Source organism: Trachurus japonicus, chromosome 16 (genome assembly GCF_045865225.1).
Source record: "Trachurus japonicus isolate A0001 chromosome 16, Traja_1.0".
Lineage (NCBI taxonomy): Eukaryota > Metazoa > Chordata > Actinopteri > Carangiformes > Carangidae > Trachurus > Trachurus japonicus.
In genome coordinates, this window is record NC_140922.1 from 6,263,841 (window position 1) to 6,281,699 (window position 17,859).

At 42.1% G+C, this 17,859-nt stretch overlaps 1 protein-coding gene across 1 annotated transcript; it reads right to left on the reverse strand.

Moving 5' to 3' along the window:
- Window positions 1-7,241: 7,241 nt before the first annotated feature.
- On the reverse strand, window positions 7,242-14,492 carry LOC146971577 (m-AAA protease-interacting protein 1, mitochondrial). Its single transcript, XM_085803547.1, has 5 exons — window positions 13,927-14,492; window positions 13,069-13,140; window positions 12,661-12,787; window positions 10,356-10,500; window positions 7,242-7,830 (listed from the first exon to the last, which is right to left on the reverse strand). Exons 1-5 carry the CDS (start codon window positions 14,338-14,340, stop codon window positions 7,746-7,748), a joined length of 843 nt encoding a protein of 280 aa, XP_085659673.1. The 5' UTR covers window positions 14,341-14,492; the 3' UTR covers window positions 7,242-7,745.
- Window positions 14,493-17,859: the final 3,367 nt, after the last annotated feature.

Consider the following 17,859-nt stretch of genomic DNA (forward strand, 5'->3'; position numbering starts at 1 on the left):
ACGGTGAAAGAGCGATGGATAGAAAGTGTCCTACAGAGAGATCTCTGCTTTGTTGTAGTTCTGACAAATGCTGGATCTTTACAGAACACGTGCGAAGTGATGCAGCATTCATGACAACTCGGAAATACGGGACAAAGCCCGTCCCGTATTGATTAAAAACGGGACGCACTATTTTATTTCAAAATACGGAACGATTCCGTATTTTAAAGCAGAAGTAAGTGGTCCGGTCGTTTTCGCTAATGCTGCGTTCCAGGCAGGCTTTTGAAATCGTAAATTACAGCTTCAAGTCACAACTTACGACTTTGTAGCGTTCCAGGCAACCCACTCGTGTTTTTCCGACCTGTTTTACCGGTGAAAGTCACTATAACGGCCACTCGTAACTTCCGACCGGTGAACTCGTACCAGATCGAACTGGTACCACTTCACGGTCGGAAAAATACGAGTTTCCTTGAATGCACCATAACAGTCCTCGTCCCTACGTCGCCACATTCACGGCGTCCCTTGGCTGCACACACAGCCCTGCATGCCGTTCTCTCTCCTCATTGGATAAAAACTGTAGGATACGATAAATGTTTTCTCCTCGTCTCAGAGCAGAGCAGAGTGACTGACAGACCCGTGTTTCAGACCAAACACTCTATGTAAGTGATTGCTGTCGGAAGATATAACTATTTAAGACTTATATTAACACAAATATATCACTTACTTCTGCTTTAAGGGACGGGTGGCAACCCTAACCACAACTAGCCTACAACTAAACTGGTGATCACTTAGGCCTACCACAAGTCTTACTCATTTTTAAGTGGTAAGAAGCACTGGTTAAAACTTAGTTCTAAATATAACTCTGGTGACTGACATAAAGTCTCCTTGAGACAGAAACCCCCTTTCACTGCAACACCATGAGCTGGATGAATCATATAGGCTACACTACTTTGTATGGTAGTTAAGTGCTCCCTCCATTATGGAAAAAATAACATTTAGCTAGCTTCCAGGTCATATGACCTATTGACCCCTCTTTTTTTTTTTTTTTTTACCATAGTGCTGCACGTGCTGTGTGACCTTTTTGCATTTTAACACTCCTAGCATATTTTTTTAATACATTTCTAATAGCCACATTTAACTCAACAGCTTCCAGGTCATGAGACCTATTGACCCCAAACCAGTGCAGGGGCCTCATTTATCATTGTGGATACACGCTTTTTTACACGCTCTTTCCCCCATTTTGTGCGTACGCACTTTTCTCCGCCTAATTTGGGATCTATCAAACCAAAACTTGTCGGGAGTAAGAGCAAAAATTTACGACCAGTCCGACCATGGCGTACCGGCATTTACACGCTTTTTGAAGAACAGGAGGAATTGGCGACGCCGCTGCAGAGTCAGAGAACTGCAGTATGCGAGGGAGAGAGGAGCGCGGACACTGTTTGAAGTAGCAAGTGGTGGTGATCATGACCCCCCCCCCCCCCCCCCCACCACCACCACCGCACACGTGTTGACGTCGGCACTTTACATGAAAAGCACAGCAACTCAGATTTTTCCCCTGTGCATTTACACTAGTTTGCTCCTAAATACTGGCTTTATAAAACGAATTTCGTTTTCTTTTGATATCATATTGATATTTCCCCCTGCATGTAGGCTACACCTCTTCCACAACCCGTCTGTCCAGTCTGGAAAATAATTTCTGCGACGTGCGTGTGTTACGTAGCCAGACTGGACACACACAAGCAAGCAGCAAGCCCAATAATGTCGGCGCAAATCAAAGTCACAGACTGGTGGACTTCAATGTTTTTTTTTAAATATATAGCTATGCACAAATGAAAATCAAAGTCTTCCAGTGAACGGAAGTTGGGGGTTAGTGGAAAGGGGTGCAAAGTACTGACTGGCAGTGGAAACCCTGCTTTAAATTATTATGACATGATCTAAAATAAGGGGCAGAATAAATATGATTATTCTTCTTTCTGTTCTGTTTCATTTAGATTTGGGAGTTTTTTGTATTTATTGAAGCCTTTCAATGCAAGATGATGTTTCTGACTGATATTGCCGTGTTACCGTGTATCTCGCTTTCAGAGAAATTCCGCTTCTTTCTCCGCTCTCCGTCCGTCTGTTGTCTTCACCGTCTTCCACTGACGTCATTCCACACGTTTCCAGAGTGCACATGGCTACTTAATATGCACGTAACTGATTTGCATTGACCACTTATGGTTGCGTGGGGCCGTTTAGGGGGCTGGGTATGAGGCGTGTTCTCATCCACGCTTTTCTCAGGTCCGGTGTGATCTATCAAGGGAAATACCGTGCAGCCGTGTGTACGCGGAGTTTGATAGATCTGAAAAGAGTGTATATTTTTTGGTCGTACGCACATTTTGCCTTTCCGTCGTACTGAAAATTTAAGAGGACTTTTACACGCTCTTTGATAAATGAGGCCCCAGGACCGTACTGCTACACTTGTTTTATGGTATTTTAGTGCTCCCTCTATTTCATGTCAATTATTTAATGGAAGTTTATAATTTCTGACAATGACAGTTTTAGATTAGAAGCTATATGATGAACATGTATAAATTCAAGATGCCACTTCAGGTCAGTGGTGTGGTGTGGACGCTAGGACCCTATACGACATTTTCGGAAGAATTATGACATTTATCAATTTACGACATGCCCATGGTAGGCCGTATAACTATATATAAAATGTGGAGATCTGAAGTTTTTGCAGTCATAAATTATGACAATCAGTGGTTAGCACTCTCACTTCTCAACAAGAAGGTTCTGGTTTGAGCTCCTGGGTGAAGTAGTGAGTTCTCTCATAGACATGCACACAGGTTGATTGGTGATCCTGAATGTGTGAGGCTGTTCGTCTCAAATGTAGGCCTTGTGATAGGCTGGTGACCTGTCCAGGGTGTACCCCACATGTCCCACTGTGTCTGCTGGGGTTGACTCCTGTCCCCCTGTGTCCCTGGACAGATAAGTGGTTAGACAATAGAGATGATTGTACTGTAGGCGTCAGCTATTGGGGATCTGAGAGACTGAATTCAGTTTGACCTGTGCTTAACTTTGCTACAGGTGCTACACTTTTGCATTGTTTTATATGAACCCTAGAACTATCTTTTTTTTTTTTTGTCTGTTTGAGCTGGCAGATAAATTAAGTAAACATTTAAAACCACTGTGCGTCTTGGAGTAATCAGTTCATTATATTCACTGAAAGGCAAATGTGTCACAGCCTAGGCTATTATTTTATTCAACTTTCACATTGTTAGTTTGTCATGAATCTGTTGAAACATTAAATATAGCAAAGCAACTCTCTATTAAACTTATTCCTGAAATGAAATCTTTTTTGATGGCTAACATCAGACTAATGCGTTTTGTCATATAGCTAAGCCTTTATCTGAGCTTCCTCTTGACCTATTTTTTGGATTACGGTTTTTTGGAGTGCTGCCTCTTCTTTTATTTCATGGATTCGCTGGAAGCCACTTAGCAGTTTCTGGCAGCGCATCCGTTCAAATTAGGCTATGTGGTGAGACGTACTGTACCTGCTATGCATTTTCAATATATAGATTTATATTTTATGTCATCAAGTTGGTTGTATGTAATGGTGTGCTGGAGAAAGAGCTGCATCTTGAAGCCCCTTCTTAATCATAAGGAATGGTTTAATTGCATCCTAGTATTTTGAACATGGAAGACATCTCAATAACTCAGTTTTGACTTTCCTGTTCCGATAATTCTTCGTGTATGTGGCAGAGTTTGTTGATGACGAACAACATTTTTACCAACCAGGTTTATGTCTTCAGCATTCTGTGAGATCCATTTCCAACAACTTTTTACCATTGATGTGTAGTCTGGTCAAAGCGGCAGCTAGTTAAGAAGGTAACCCAGACACCCACCGTCCCCACCAACACATCCCAGCTCCAGACAAGACGAGATATTCTGGATGTAGCCTACCTCAGGGCCTCATATCATTTCCCCCTTTAACCAGCTTATGTTCACCAAGAGGAGCAACAGTTTTTCTCTGAGCTTCCTCTCACACTTGCTCTACTACTGTATGAGGGTGAGCCCAGCCACCTAACAGAGGAAACCCATCACAGCCACTTTGATTTGTGCTTTCACACTTTCTCTGGTCAGTAGGTTAGGGGTGAAACATGCGTTGTCTGGTAATGCAAAAGCATTTCCTGCTGGCTCAGCTCTTTAACCACAACGGTCTGGTGCAAAGCCTACTTTGCTGATGCACCTGGTGAATCTGCACCAGTCTGTGGAATGACTTAAGTAAATATTAAGCAGAATGTATATTACATCCATAATTAAGTCATTATCATGGATATTCACAGTGGGATGCACTGCAACACATTCATATCTAAAGCCGCTTTTGGCCTTAACATCACAAATTTTGAGACTCATCTCAGTTGGGACATGTCTTGACTTCAAGAGGAACTATGCAGGATTTTGACCTTAATTAAACAGCTTCAGAGTAATTGTGGTGGTTAAATGATCTGTTAAAGGGAGAATGGAGGCTCTCTGCCTTCCACCTAGCGTCTCTTGGCCGAAAACAAACTTTGCAAGATCAGCACCGCCGACCCAGTGTCCCAGATCTCATCTCGGCAGCACCGCACCAACTCAGCCTGTAACCCAAAATCTCTTGTTTATGAGAGATAAGACTATATAAAACATATTTGATATAACATTATCCATCACTCCATGGATTGCTTTCTCGCCGGCTTAGGTGAAAACAAATGCACATGGCCAGGAGGAGGGTTAGCAAAGCTGTGAAAAAACCAAAGAACATACTTCAAAGTTTTCTGACCTGAATATGGAGTCTAGTCACCTGTCGCTGAAAAGGGTTTTTGATTTGATTCTGTTTTCCTGTGTTACAGACAACATACTGCATTTTAACGGCTCTCAACCATCATTAGTATTCATTAGTCATAATATTAGTGACACTACAAATTCACAAGAGATAAACATGTCAGTAAACAAAGGAAGTTTTCTCCCTGTTACATGTCTGTTTATGGAGAATCAATTTCGCTATTAAAATAAAAAATGTAATTTCACGCATAGAAACAGCTAATTTCTCGTGTCAACATTTTAGCTTTTTGTTCAAAGCATCATGTCATGTTTTGTTGGTACACCTAAGCTGCTGTGAAACAGTATTAAATCTTTAATTGATTGCTTTGGACTTAATAACAAAACCCCACAAGACTGTTGCTTTGCTTGTGAAACACTTGAGTAAATACTGAGGTACATTCTGTGTACCTTTTTTTTATTATCATTTGTTCTGTCAGAGTATTAGATTTGATTTCCAAGCATATTTATCTTGTAATTCTACTAATCAACCTCAAAATGAGAGTCTGACAGAGACAGTACAATTAATTTATGGCTTCCTGGAGCTGAGACACATGCAGACACACAAACAAGACACACGCTCAAAGAGGTATGAGGAATTGTTTTCAATCGGTTTCGCTAACCAGATTAATGAAACAGGTTGGCACGCGGCCTTGACTGATCTACATGTCAGAACATCACAAAACAGTAAAATAACTAATAAAAAAAACATTAGCTTTTTGTATATTCACCACTTGTTTTTGTTTTTCCCTTAATTTCCATTAAACTGAGTGATGCACAGGCGTGGTAAATTGTTTAATGTGCTCTCACCATATCCATGAGCATATTGACATGTGCTAAGCTAACTGCACTCATTTAATCTCATTATGACTCTGCGAGATGCTCCACTGGAACCAAAAAAACCCCCACGCAAACTTCCACAGACTGCATATTACTATGCAGGAAAATTAGAATAATCCTCAGCGTTTTTCATTATGCATGAATTAGCGGCCGCTAATGACAGAATCCTCTCTGTTTGTCAGATATGTTGTCAACATTAATAATACTGCAGCGAGCTCTCACAGAATGGGATGACACGCAGCATTCAGGGTCCTGTCAGACGTGATGTTTTTGACAAGTGACACGTTCCTGGCATCGACTGTGGGCTCAGACACAAGGCTGCGAGTTAGTTAAACAGGTGGAGGATTTTTCTAGTAGAATTAGTCATCCTTGCTTGCAGCCATGCTATACAACTATTTTCACTTGGTACAAGACCCATTAAGTACTTCCTTGAACAGTCGACTGTGTCGCCAACAACCACGTACTTACACAAACGCCCCCTCCTGCCTGCTCTGGAAAATGGATTATCTTGTTTCACTTTGCTTCCTATCACAAGGACGAGAATACTCTCATTTTTGGTCCCTTAAATGTTTCATGAATTGCATGGAGAATATAATGTAGCTACAGAACACAAGGACTTGGCCTTTACTGCTAACGCAGTCAGCTGCTACATAAACCTCTTGATATCTGTAGGATGAAATGTTGCACACTGGACTGTACAGACACTCATATTTAATTACAATATTATAATATTAATATTATTATAATATATTTTCTCATCCAGAGTATACTCTTGTCATTTAAATTAATAACATAGATAGTTTCTTACTTTTGAAAGTGACTTAATCGTGTGCCAGGACTGGTTTCACAAAGACATTTTAGCTCGGCCTTTAGTTTTATTTCGGTCGATGAGAGGTGAAACGTCTTCCTAGACAAATAACTAAGTCCAGTTGCTTTCGATTTAACCTCCTTTGAAATTTCGGTCTTAGTTTTGGTCATTAGACTATTTCACTAAAATAAATATGGACTAATTTTGCCAAAACATTCCAAACCCTACTGTCAGGCTAACTTTCAGACCTGAATATTTCCAAGTAAAATGTCCTTACAATAACTGAACATTTCTGGTTGGACCCGAGTGATTGAAGGCATTGGCCAGCTATAATCTTTTTTTTTTTTTTTAAAGTCTTTATTTACCAGGAATTAATTGTTCCATACTAGTCAAGAACTGAACTGCTTTGTGTCTGCCATTGTGAAACAGGCCCCAGAGGACAAGTTCTGTCTCTGCATGATTAAACATGTACAATGTTAATTTGACATCTCGTGTGTAAGTCAATGTAGGGTGTGAAAAAAACATTTAGAGTAGGGGAAACAAGGTTGAGCTGATTCTACCACCCCAGGAATTTTGAACAGTCCCTTAACTTATTGTCAGCGTGTTGTGTTGTGTTGTGTTGTGTTGATGAGATTTCATAAGAGTTGTTTGTGGATTGTGGGGAATACTTGTAAAAGTTAAAGGGTACAGTTTGGTGCCACAATCAATTTATTGACACAGTTTCAGAGGCGTTGACTGGCAACATTGAAAATTGAAAATGTTTCTTTTTTTAAACTTGAGAACCATTTACTTTTCTGTGAGCTTTAGGCTTAATCTCATGGTGTTCCTTGTCTGAGGAAGGTTAGATGACCAAACAGTCCCAATGACAAAGGTCATGTGATGCCAGTTAGGCCAACTCCATTTGCAGAGGAATACTATGAGACTGAGACAGAGCTCCAGAAAACAGAGGAAAAGAGAGGCTTCCTCCAGTGACTCCATCACTGTCCATACTTCAGCTGAAACACTGAATGGATAATATTCCTATTTTGTATTACAAATGTTTCCAACTGTGTGAAATCACTGGAGGAAGGACTTCAAGGCATGTAAGTATCAAAGGTTGACTTTCAAGTAGGAGGATTGTTTTCATGAGGTCTTCAGGTGCCTGCACAGCTGCAGTGCTATGGCTGTAGGTCTGTTTCATGTGATCCAAACGAGCAGTTCTTCAGTCTGTCTTTGACTTTAACTCTTAAATAAATCCAGACACCATCCATCACCGGCCTGCCCACTAGCACATGGCAGATTACTCAGCCAGTTTCCAGTGCCAGTGCCAAACAGTGGTGACCTTCCAGTCAGGAGAGGCTCCCCTCGTCAGCTCTCGGTGGAATCTGAAGTGAAGAGACAAACATGTTGAACAGAAGCTTTTTCAAAATGAACAACCTCTCATAATGATGTTTATCATGCAGAGCTGCAGAGCCAGGCTCTCCTCTATTGAAAATGTTCAACAACTACAAAAGAGCATCTTATATTCACAGTAGCACAAGTTTCTTTAAAGTCCAGAAGATAAAGGCTAACTAGCTAACACTGACATTCAAACTAAGTTTTGCTTCTTGTTTCACCTTGAAAATAATGAGGTTATGATTGTGGAAATGGCTTCCTTACTCCGTCAGACTGTTTGCTAGCCTTCAGGATAACATTTCAAGTGTAACAGGCTTTCTCAAAGGGGATTTTAAGACCTGAAACAATGGGAGGGAGAATCTGGCCAACTAGATAGGTGGGCATTTGGTAGAGTAGACCCCACCGTGTGGTCCAACAACTAACTGGATTACTGATAGGAAATGGAAAGAGGCTTTAACTGTTACATGCATACTGGGAGTGGAATTATTTCTTCTTCCTTTTCCTTGCAGCTGCAGAACAATTCAGTGGGTCTTTAAACTAAAAATCAGAGCCATTGAAGTGGCGGTAACAGAATTTCACACACTCAGGACTAAACTGTCATCAGCTTGTTGAAATAGGGGCTTTTTGTTGATTGGATGGGCTTCAATTTGTCAGTGTTCCTTGTGGCTTTATTCAGACATGAGGCCATAATACATTGATACCTGCAAAGTGAGAAGTTATGTAGATGTCCATGAAGAAACGTAAACACCTGCCCCCTATTTAATTTCTCACCATTTATTAGTCCTAAAATTCTTACACCTGCTTTCCCCAGACAGAGTAAAAACACATCATGGTGTGACATGTCAAACGCTCGTCTCAAAATTCAGAATTTAATCCACGCATGAAAGACAATCTTAGATATAAGACTGAGGCAGCTGGAGCTTTGAACAAATGAGAGGATAATTGATAGAGTTAGGTTTCGTTTATAAAGAGCCCTTAAAGTTATAATATGTAGGAATTCCCCCCATCTAGCGGTGCGGTTGCATATCGAAACGTATTCTTGATGTTGCATTCACGTGAAATCGGGCAGACGTCAGACAGACAACAAGCGTATATGTAAACAAGTGGTCCGCCAGCACGAGGCAAAACAATACAGGCATGACAATATGTTGTCATGGTGATGTCGTATTGTTTACTTGACCCATGTTTTATCGTCTTTCTCTCGTAGAGTAAAATGACATCCGGTTGGTTTGCCGACGGCCGTCTGCCTGACTGCACCTGAATGCAACATCAGTGCCTCCGTCCTTCCTCACACTACACAGTGGTGACAGTTTTAACAGGCACTACCTGGAAAACTTTCTCCCCGAGCCGACAGCTCCGTCGAGTTTCCATGGTTACCTACAGTCACGTAGACATGAACGTAAAAAATGGCGATGCAACATGGCAGCCTCGGTTCGGTGCGTCGCCCTCTTATGTATTTGTAACAACTTGTAACAACTCATTCTAAGGTACGAGAAAGCTTTCATTTGTATGCGGGTGTGATTCCACTTCAGTGAAATAACATATTTATGAAAGCAATATTTGATTTTTGCTAATAAAAGCCAAATAAGTTACATACTGGGGCTTTAATAAGGACAAGACATGCTTCATTTTCGTCTTTGCATGTTTGATCTTGTTGCTGTAGACGTTACATGAACTCACACTTGCTCCATATGTTGTTAGTGTTACAGGCCCGACCTGGTACAGTAAGACCTGCCTCCTGCTGAGTTACGTGCACGACTGCAGAGATCGTGAGCTCTACCAAAACCATGCAAATGACCTGCAGTCCTGTGCCCCGACCACATCCTGTGCAGACAGTGACTGAGGACTGAAGCTCCTATTACTCTACTGATGTGCTCTTTCCACTGTGTACACACGCTGTCGTCTCATTTGTGGCTTTTTTTCTTTGTTTTGCTTTTCTTCCAATCACTGCTTCTATTAATACCTCTTACTTTAAAGTGTGTCAGTTTCCACAAGTAAGGACTTAAATATTTGATGAAACACCAAAATGATCCTTTCCACGTACAGTGAGGTCTGTAAATCAGAGGCCATGTTCCTACTCAGCCTCACTGTGCATTTAAAAAAACATTTAACTCGTCCTCGTCGGCTGTTGTGAAGCTGCAGCTCTGTTACCCACCCAACAAAAACAGACTCACCATATGTTAGAAGGCCTGCAGGTAACTTTGAGCTTTTGCCAACATATAATTATTTCTCCAAGTAAATATTTGTACCTTTTCAGTTGTGATTCAACGCACACTATACGGGGAAATAAAAGCAAATAGAGATTTTGGCACCGAACATCTGAGCAAATTAATGATCAAAAATTAGCTTTAAGCAAAAGGAGCCAGCACACACACACACACACACACACCATGTGCGTGCCATGAAATAGATTTGAACATGTCAAAGCTGATTGAGGGAAGATTCGTTGTAATCCACACTTTTGGACCCACAGCTTGTTTGTGATACGTGTGCAGATGACAAGCTTAGTGCTTACTCATAAACAGCAGTTGCGATTTTCTTTTGTGGAGTGCCGTCTTCACCAGGGGCCACTTTGAAGATCTTGGTGCCCTCGGGGTCGTCAGGGCCCTCGTGTGTTGACAGGAGCCAGAACCTCATGACGATGAAGCAGAAGTTTCTACCTACGCAGAGAAAAACAGAACCAGAGTTAGCAGGTCAGCAACATTACATACAGCCACACATTCATACCCGCTAGTTGGCTTTTACATCTGATCTACAGTACCTCTGTGGATGAGTGTTACCTGTAGCTGCAGAGGGAACCGAAGTGTTTCAAAGCTCAGATATGTAAGAGGCTGTCTGATTTGTTATAATATATGATTTAACTGTAGAGCCTCTGCTGTTCCTCTCTCTTCAGCCTGGTGTTTGGCTGCACTTTGTACAAAAAGAGTTCAACATGTGAAGATGTAACCTCCATCTGAGCACTGGTCAGCTGAGCCAGAGCTCAATGGGTGTGGAGCTGCACAGCTGTAGCAGCCTGTGTTTTATAACGCCAAGAAAAAAAAAACTAAAAAACATAGTCGATCATCCTTTCAATCGCAGATGGAGGATCACATTGCTGATCGGCACAAGACTAGTCACAGACATAGAGCATTATAATCTTATCAGTTAACGGTTATTAATCGGTTAACGAGCATCCACTTCTGTTTGTGAATGTTATCGTCTGCTGTTCGTGTTTGCGTAAATTGTGTAATCTACGTAATCAACAACTCGACGGTATGTTGTACGTGTCGAAGTATTTACGTCACCGACATAATCGATTAATCGGGACAGCCCTAGTATAGGGATGGGTACCTTTCGCATTTGAATCGATACGGTATAGATTCTCGGTACCTGGGAACCGATACCGGTACCAATCGGTACCTGTTTTCGGTACTTTTTGTGTGTGCGGTAATTTAAAAAAAAAATTTTAAATTTAAAAAAAAAAAAATCTAAATGTCTAAAATTTTAATATTTACCTCTTAACAACATCACAACTCCTCAGCCTTCAAGAGTATTTTATGTTTTAGCCGATGGGCAATGATTTCCATATAATGGAATAGTCATTCAATGAAAAAAAAAAAAGAAAAAAAAAAGTTTATGAGACTGTCGTCTTGTCTGAAAAAATGTCCGTTTTTACTGTGGGAAAAGGATAAACATGGAGAGACTCCTACAGCCATCAGAAAGCTCTGTGTGAAACTTTGTCAAATAAAAAAACAACTGAAACTGCAGAGCAAACTCTGCAACATGTGGACTTCACGTTTTGACGAGAGGAGAGTGGGAGACTTCATCCTCGTTTAGATGTTTAGATGCTCTCATTACGTGACGAGGACTTGAATGGCGCCGCTGTGATGAGAAGCGGGACTCAGGACCGGACCGCTTCGGTACGGATTGTCAGAACAGTCCGTTCTTCATTGTTAAATGACGGATGGCTGTTTTTCAGGTAGTGATTTAAAACAACGGACTGGCGCTGCCGCTTCTCCACGTCTCATTTCAGAGAGAGAGGGATAGAGAGAGAGAGAAGGGGGGCGGGCGCGAGTGTGCCAGGTTCATGCAGACTGCACTCTCTCTCGCTGACGCACGACGAAGGTGTGTTCAGGTACCGAAATGTGGTACCGATTGACTTTATGTGAATCGATACTCGGTACTTTGGTGGGAATTCGGTCGGTACCAAAAAAGTACCGAATTTCGGTACTCATCCCTACCCTAGTAGCAACCGAATGGAAGATAAAATAAAAAAATACTAGCTCTGTAACTCAGGTTTTGAGTGTGCCACGTCCTATTTGGGAGGATGGCAGAACAGTTTATGACCTTCAACAAACAGTTTATTTCAAGGAGCCTGAACTCAGCAGTGGAGCTGTTGAACTGGTTTTCTCAGGTGGTGAAAGACTTGGACTGACCCACACAGAATACATATTTCAACTCAAGCGTTCTGAAACTTTGTTGCAACGTCCACTCTACCGCATTTCAATTTGCAGCATGTCTCTTCTGCTACATATACGCCTGGCTCACCACAGTCTGTGTTGAGTGATACATGGTTAACAAATTACAAACATTGCTGACCTTGTCATTTGTCTTTAGCAGCTGTTGTGCAGACAAATTCAGTAGATTGATACAACTGTCCTTTGCTTCTTGTTTGCAGTATCTGTATCTATAACAGCAGAGTAATTGGTCTACTTCCTGTTCACAGCAGAATTCCCGGTTTATGTGAATAGGATGTTTTTTCATGAGTGGTAGTTATGGGCAGAGCTTAGTGTGGATATGGTCGTCTGGATAGTAGTGGTGTGGATGTTGAGACTACTTACCATACTGATCAAAGACGACAGACACGTCTTCTGGAAGTATAAATATAATATCATCCATTGTGATGGCCAGCTGCTGCCTCTGAGCAGTGGAGAGAGACCGACACGTCTTCTCAACATATTCAACCATCTGCAAGATCAAGAAAGACCAGTCAAATCAGAAACTGACCGGGTGAGTGGATTATATTTCATACATGGTTGATCATGAGAATGTGACTTTGGACCTAAAGTTGTAAAGATTTTACCACACTGTTGAACTGCCAGATATGGTAGCTGTGTTACTATTACAATGTGAGGAGTCTATTATAAACGTATCACATGTTTATATTCATTAGAAATTTCATAGTAGCTCTCAGGGAGGACAGGCAATGGCAATACATAGCTTTTTTTCCCTTGTGCATGTTTTGTTACCTCATTGGACAAGATCCCCCTCAGTTCATGGTATGTTCCACGGGACATCACGTTGGACACATGGACCAGAGCCTGGGACAGATGAGGAACGAGACGGGTGTTTATTCACCTGCCAGTGCAGGCCTGTTTGTGGGCCGCACTGATTGTGGTAACTTTGATGCTTTAGTGGGAACATTTGCCTTCATCTTTTTTTTTTTTTTTTTAAAGTATATTTTTTTGGCCTTTTTGCCTTTATTTGATAGCACAGTGAGATAGACAGGAAAGGGGGAGGCAGAGAGAGGGGGGAATAACATGCAGGAAATGTCTGCCCGACGCGGGATTCGAACCGGGGACGCCTGCGTTGAGGACTGTAGCCTCTACATGGGGCGGCCGCTCTAACCACTGCGCCACGCACCGCCCCATTTGCCTTCATCTTTAAGTAACAACAGGTGAACATCAACTACAAAACCAGTGATGTCTGTAAGGTCCATTTAGTTACTGCTCTGGAGCTTCTTTTTTTTTCTTTTTCTTTTTTTCTAACATGAAACATTATTCACCAATACCAATTTGTCCAGATACTGAAGATCATGAGATTTGATCAGACACCCAAGAACAGGTTTCATTCCAGTTGCAAGTAGCCTACAGCTGTTTTGCATATTTTCTATAACCTTCCTCCAGCTTCTCATCTATCTTAAGTTTGACCTCTGAACCCTGTTGCAAGTGTCACAACATCAGTTTTTCCCCTGTCATTTACATTTGAAGAACCTGAAGAAACTTTCAAACATGCGGCTAGTGAACAGAATAAAAGCTGATTCTTCTTATTATATTAGATGTAACAATAGTCAGCAGAGGCCTGTTAGTAACTCTGTGTGCAGTTACCTGTTTGACTCCTCTGTGGAACTCCTCGGAGTTTACGTCTAACTCAAAGTACAGCTCGATGAGGAGCATGGTGACTTTACACCGGATCCATGTAATCGGGTCCGGGATGCCAACCACCGAGATGTCGGGCTTACGGCCGGAGCTCCCCGCCGGCTCGTCGGCTCCGGGCTGGGAGCTGAACAGTCGGTGTCTCTGGCCCACGAACACGAGCCTCCGCCTGCACAATCTCCGGCACTGCGCCGCGGGTTCTCCGGAGTAAGGGCGCGCAGGACGAACACACACCCCCGCCCACTGCCGCTGCTCGACCGGCTGCCTGCTGCAGCTCGGGCCGCTCGTTGAGGCGCAGAGCCCGGGCTTGCACGCCGCGAGGCCGCCGAGCTGCCGGCATGCAGCGAGGCTGCAGATCCGCTGCATCAAAGCGAACAGGACGCGGCGGTAGAAGCGGCGTGTGACCCGGGGACCGGGGCTGAAACAGCCTCCATTGTCACAGCTGCCTTTAGGTAACCTTATGCAACTCACCCCATGCTTTACCCATAATCCTTATGGTGCACACGACGTACACACACATGACTGCTGCCTTCCGGTGCAGTTGGGAATGTAGAAACCATCCGCTGGTGCACTTTATGTCACTTATTACTGTAATAGGATTTAGTCGCATTTTCACCTGAAAGAAAAATAGCAATGCTTCTTTTTTTTTCTTTAAAAAAATGTATATAGGCACAGGCCTATTTCTTTTTCATTAACAAATCTATAGGCTATGTTGATCACTGTGTTTGATTATTGGATTGCTATTACTCCAAAACACCTGCAAACTCATCTTCCTAAATGAAAAGGTTGATGTCTCTGTGAAGTTACTGTGTATGAGTGTATATTTGGCAATTTTTTGTTATCAAAAGCAAATCTTTGCATTGCAATTGAAGCCATTTTAAAAGTAACAACCATCACATGTGCCGTGGACAGTCTCCCCCAGCAGCACATAACCTGCTACTGTACTGTATTTAATTTCAAGTGGTGTTTACACTGATCCTGAGTCTTTTATAAATGTGTTTGGCGGAACTTTGTCGGGAACTGAGTGCACTTAAAGGCAGCAGAGTGGCTTTACTCATAGAATCCAGTAGAGGGAGATAAATATCCATTTATAGGCTGTCATGTCGTGTGTGTGTGCGTGTGTGTCTGCGTGTTGTAAAGTATGACAAAAACTACAAAACAAACTGTCTGTGCGTGAATGTATTATTACCCCCCCACTCCAACTAAGTAGAGAAGCAGTTGTTCCTACGGGCCAGCAGTTTCCGCCCAGGCTTTGTTTTCTGCGCAGGTGCCTAAAATGATTGTGCGAAAATGTGAAATTTGATCAGCAGACCAAAACATCATTAAGTCCCCGCTGTTCCCGGTGATTACAGGTCAGCGCCGTTTTCCCGTCGCTCCCCCCTCTCCTCTCTCCTCTGCACGCGCGCACACACTACACGCACGCGGCAGACACCTGCGCGCGGCCCCGCCCACCTGAAGTTCTCTCCCAAACTAATTTTATTTATCAATAATTAGCAGCGCAGCACTTGGTTATTTGAGATTGCGCTCAGACACGGAAACCTTTCCGGGATGTATCATAGTAATTACGCGTGTCAGCTGAGAATGCTTTTACATCTGCGAGTGGAATGGAGCAGAATATTAACGACCCCACCGCTCTGGATGGGATTAATTGTCGGGGAATCTGCAGACAAACATACAAGTGAGAAGAGAGAGAAGAGTTAGAGACCAGGCTGCTGTTTATTACACCACAATCAAGATTTCTAACCAGGTTTAGAGCCAGGAGGAGAGAGATGGAGTGAAGAAGAAAGACAAATGGTAACAAAAGAAACTTTGGATAAGTTCAGTAAAATCAGCTCTGAAAAAATAATCAAACTGTGGTAGTTTGATTAATCAAGACTAAATTTGCACAAATGTAGTTTCATACACATAAAAATGATGAAACTCTGGAGGAATTTGATGTAGTGTTTTTATATGACAGGACCTCAAAGTAGTTCATCATGTCATGTGACCTTCCTTGAGTTGAACTGTAGTCTACTTGAAACTTTTGGCCCCCTTTAGGCTCCTGTCAACTCTGACGTGTCCTGTGAAAAAGTTGTCAGTCAGAGCTCAGTGTGAGAACAAACGGATCATATTAAAAGCAGTAGGTCAGAGCAGCCGGGCTGTGGCTCCCACTGATGACACATGCACAGGGCGAGACACTAGGCAAACACACTCTGATCAGTTTTGAGATTTTGGGCTATTTTTCTTCCTTAACATGTTTTCTTTCAGAAAAGTGGAAAGAAATGATAGAAAATCCACATTACAGTGGTTATTTAACTTCATTTTGTCTCTTTTGTCAGTAGATTTCTCCTAAATTCACCAAAAGTGAACATGCTACCGTGGCCTGTTGTCTGACCCATGTCATGTCAGATATCACTGTAAAGCAATTATGCAGGTTCCAGAAATAGTTATTTCCTCTGTATCAGCAACCAATCGTAAAAGTATGATTTACATTATGTATGATATTTTACAGTAGAAGTTGTCCGTTTTCTCAAAATGAGTTTTTCCTCAGACTCTGAGCCCGAAATCTCCACTTCAGCAGCACCTACAGACACCAAACCTTCCAGTTTGATCCCTTTCTATATTCTGAAGGTTTTCTACATAGGGGATTGTTGATACATCATTCACAGCCTGATTTATACAATGTTTTATTCATAAAAACACGGAGAAATTGGATTTCTTTTAGGGCTGGTGACAGTATTTTCTCATTTACAGAGTGATAAAAAGAGATATCCAAAATCCCCTCTGTAAAAACTTCTGACTCTAATATGTCAACAAAATAAGGGGCTTTAGCTTTCTTCACTGCTCAGATTTCGGTTCTGGAAATGTCTGCAAATTAGCACATATTTCATTAGATATTGCCTCATTTACGAAATTAAACATAAAATTTGACAAAAGGTGTAATACAAAAAATATTTGTCTTAATGTAAGTGATAAACTTGGGAAGTTTCATGGTGATATCTGTTAGTTAAGATTTTTACCCTAGTGTCCGCCCTTTAGTGCTTGAAGCTCTCTGAGGAGGAGCTGCAGTCAAACAGGACCATTGCACACAGTGGACTTTTATTTTCAATTCTTATAACAGTTTTTCAAATTAAAACATGAATTTTAAATTTAGAAATAAAGACCAGTGAAATGAACAGTTCAATTCGTAGCCTTAAATGGAACTTATAAGTGTTTTGTTGTTGTTTGTTGAAACAGTGTGATGGCGCCCAGGCCCAGCACGTCCCTCTGCTCCTCCACTCTCTAAATCCTTCTCAGTAGACTGTCGAGGCGTTTGAGTGTTTTGACTGTTAATAGTTGGGCTGTATTTGCTGCTCAGGGTGTCTCAGACCTGTGTGATGCGAGCCAGGTGCTGTGTGAGAGCTGCAGCGTTGTCACCGTGCGTCTCCACCGAGCTCCTTCCTCCGTCGAGCCACTGAAAGGCACTGTTGTCCACAGCTGAGCTCCAGGGAGACGTCTCCTCACACAGATGGAGATGTGTGCTGAGCAAACCTCCAGAGTGTGTGAGTGAGGCAGGTCACCGGTGGAGCAGAGGTGAAATCTGTATCGTCATGATGAATAACACACCAGGCTCTGAGATTGATCATATCTCAGTGTTTAATTCTGTAGAATTTCTGTAGAATTTGATCGTCTGACGTTTGCCATCCACAAACTTCAGGTGAAACACCACAGTGGCCCCTGAAGGCTCACAAAATTAATTTAGAGGAGCCACAAGACAGTAATGAGGAAGTAGAATCAAGTTCAAAGTCCATATTAGGACTGTCTCATGAATAACTTCTTCCTCATAATATAATGCAATTTATTTATTCTTCATTTCCAAAATTGAACACAACTGAATCAAAAATAAAACTAGTGTCTTTGACATGT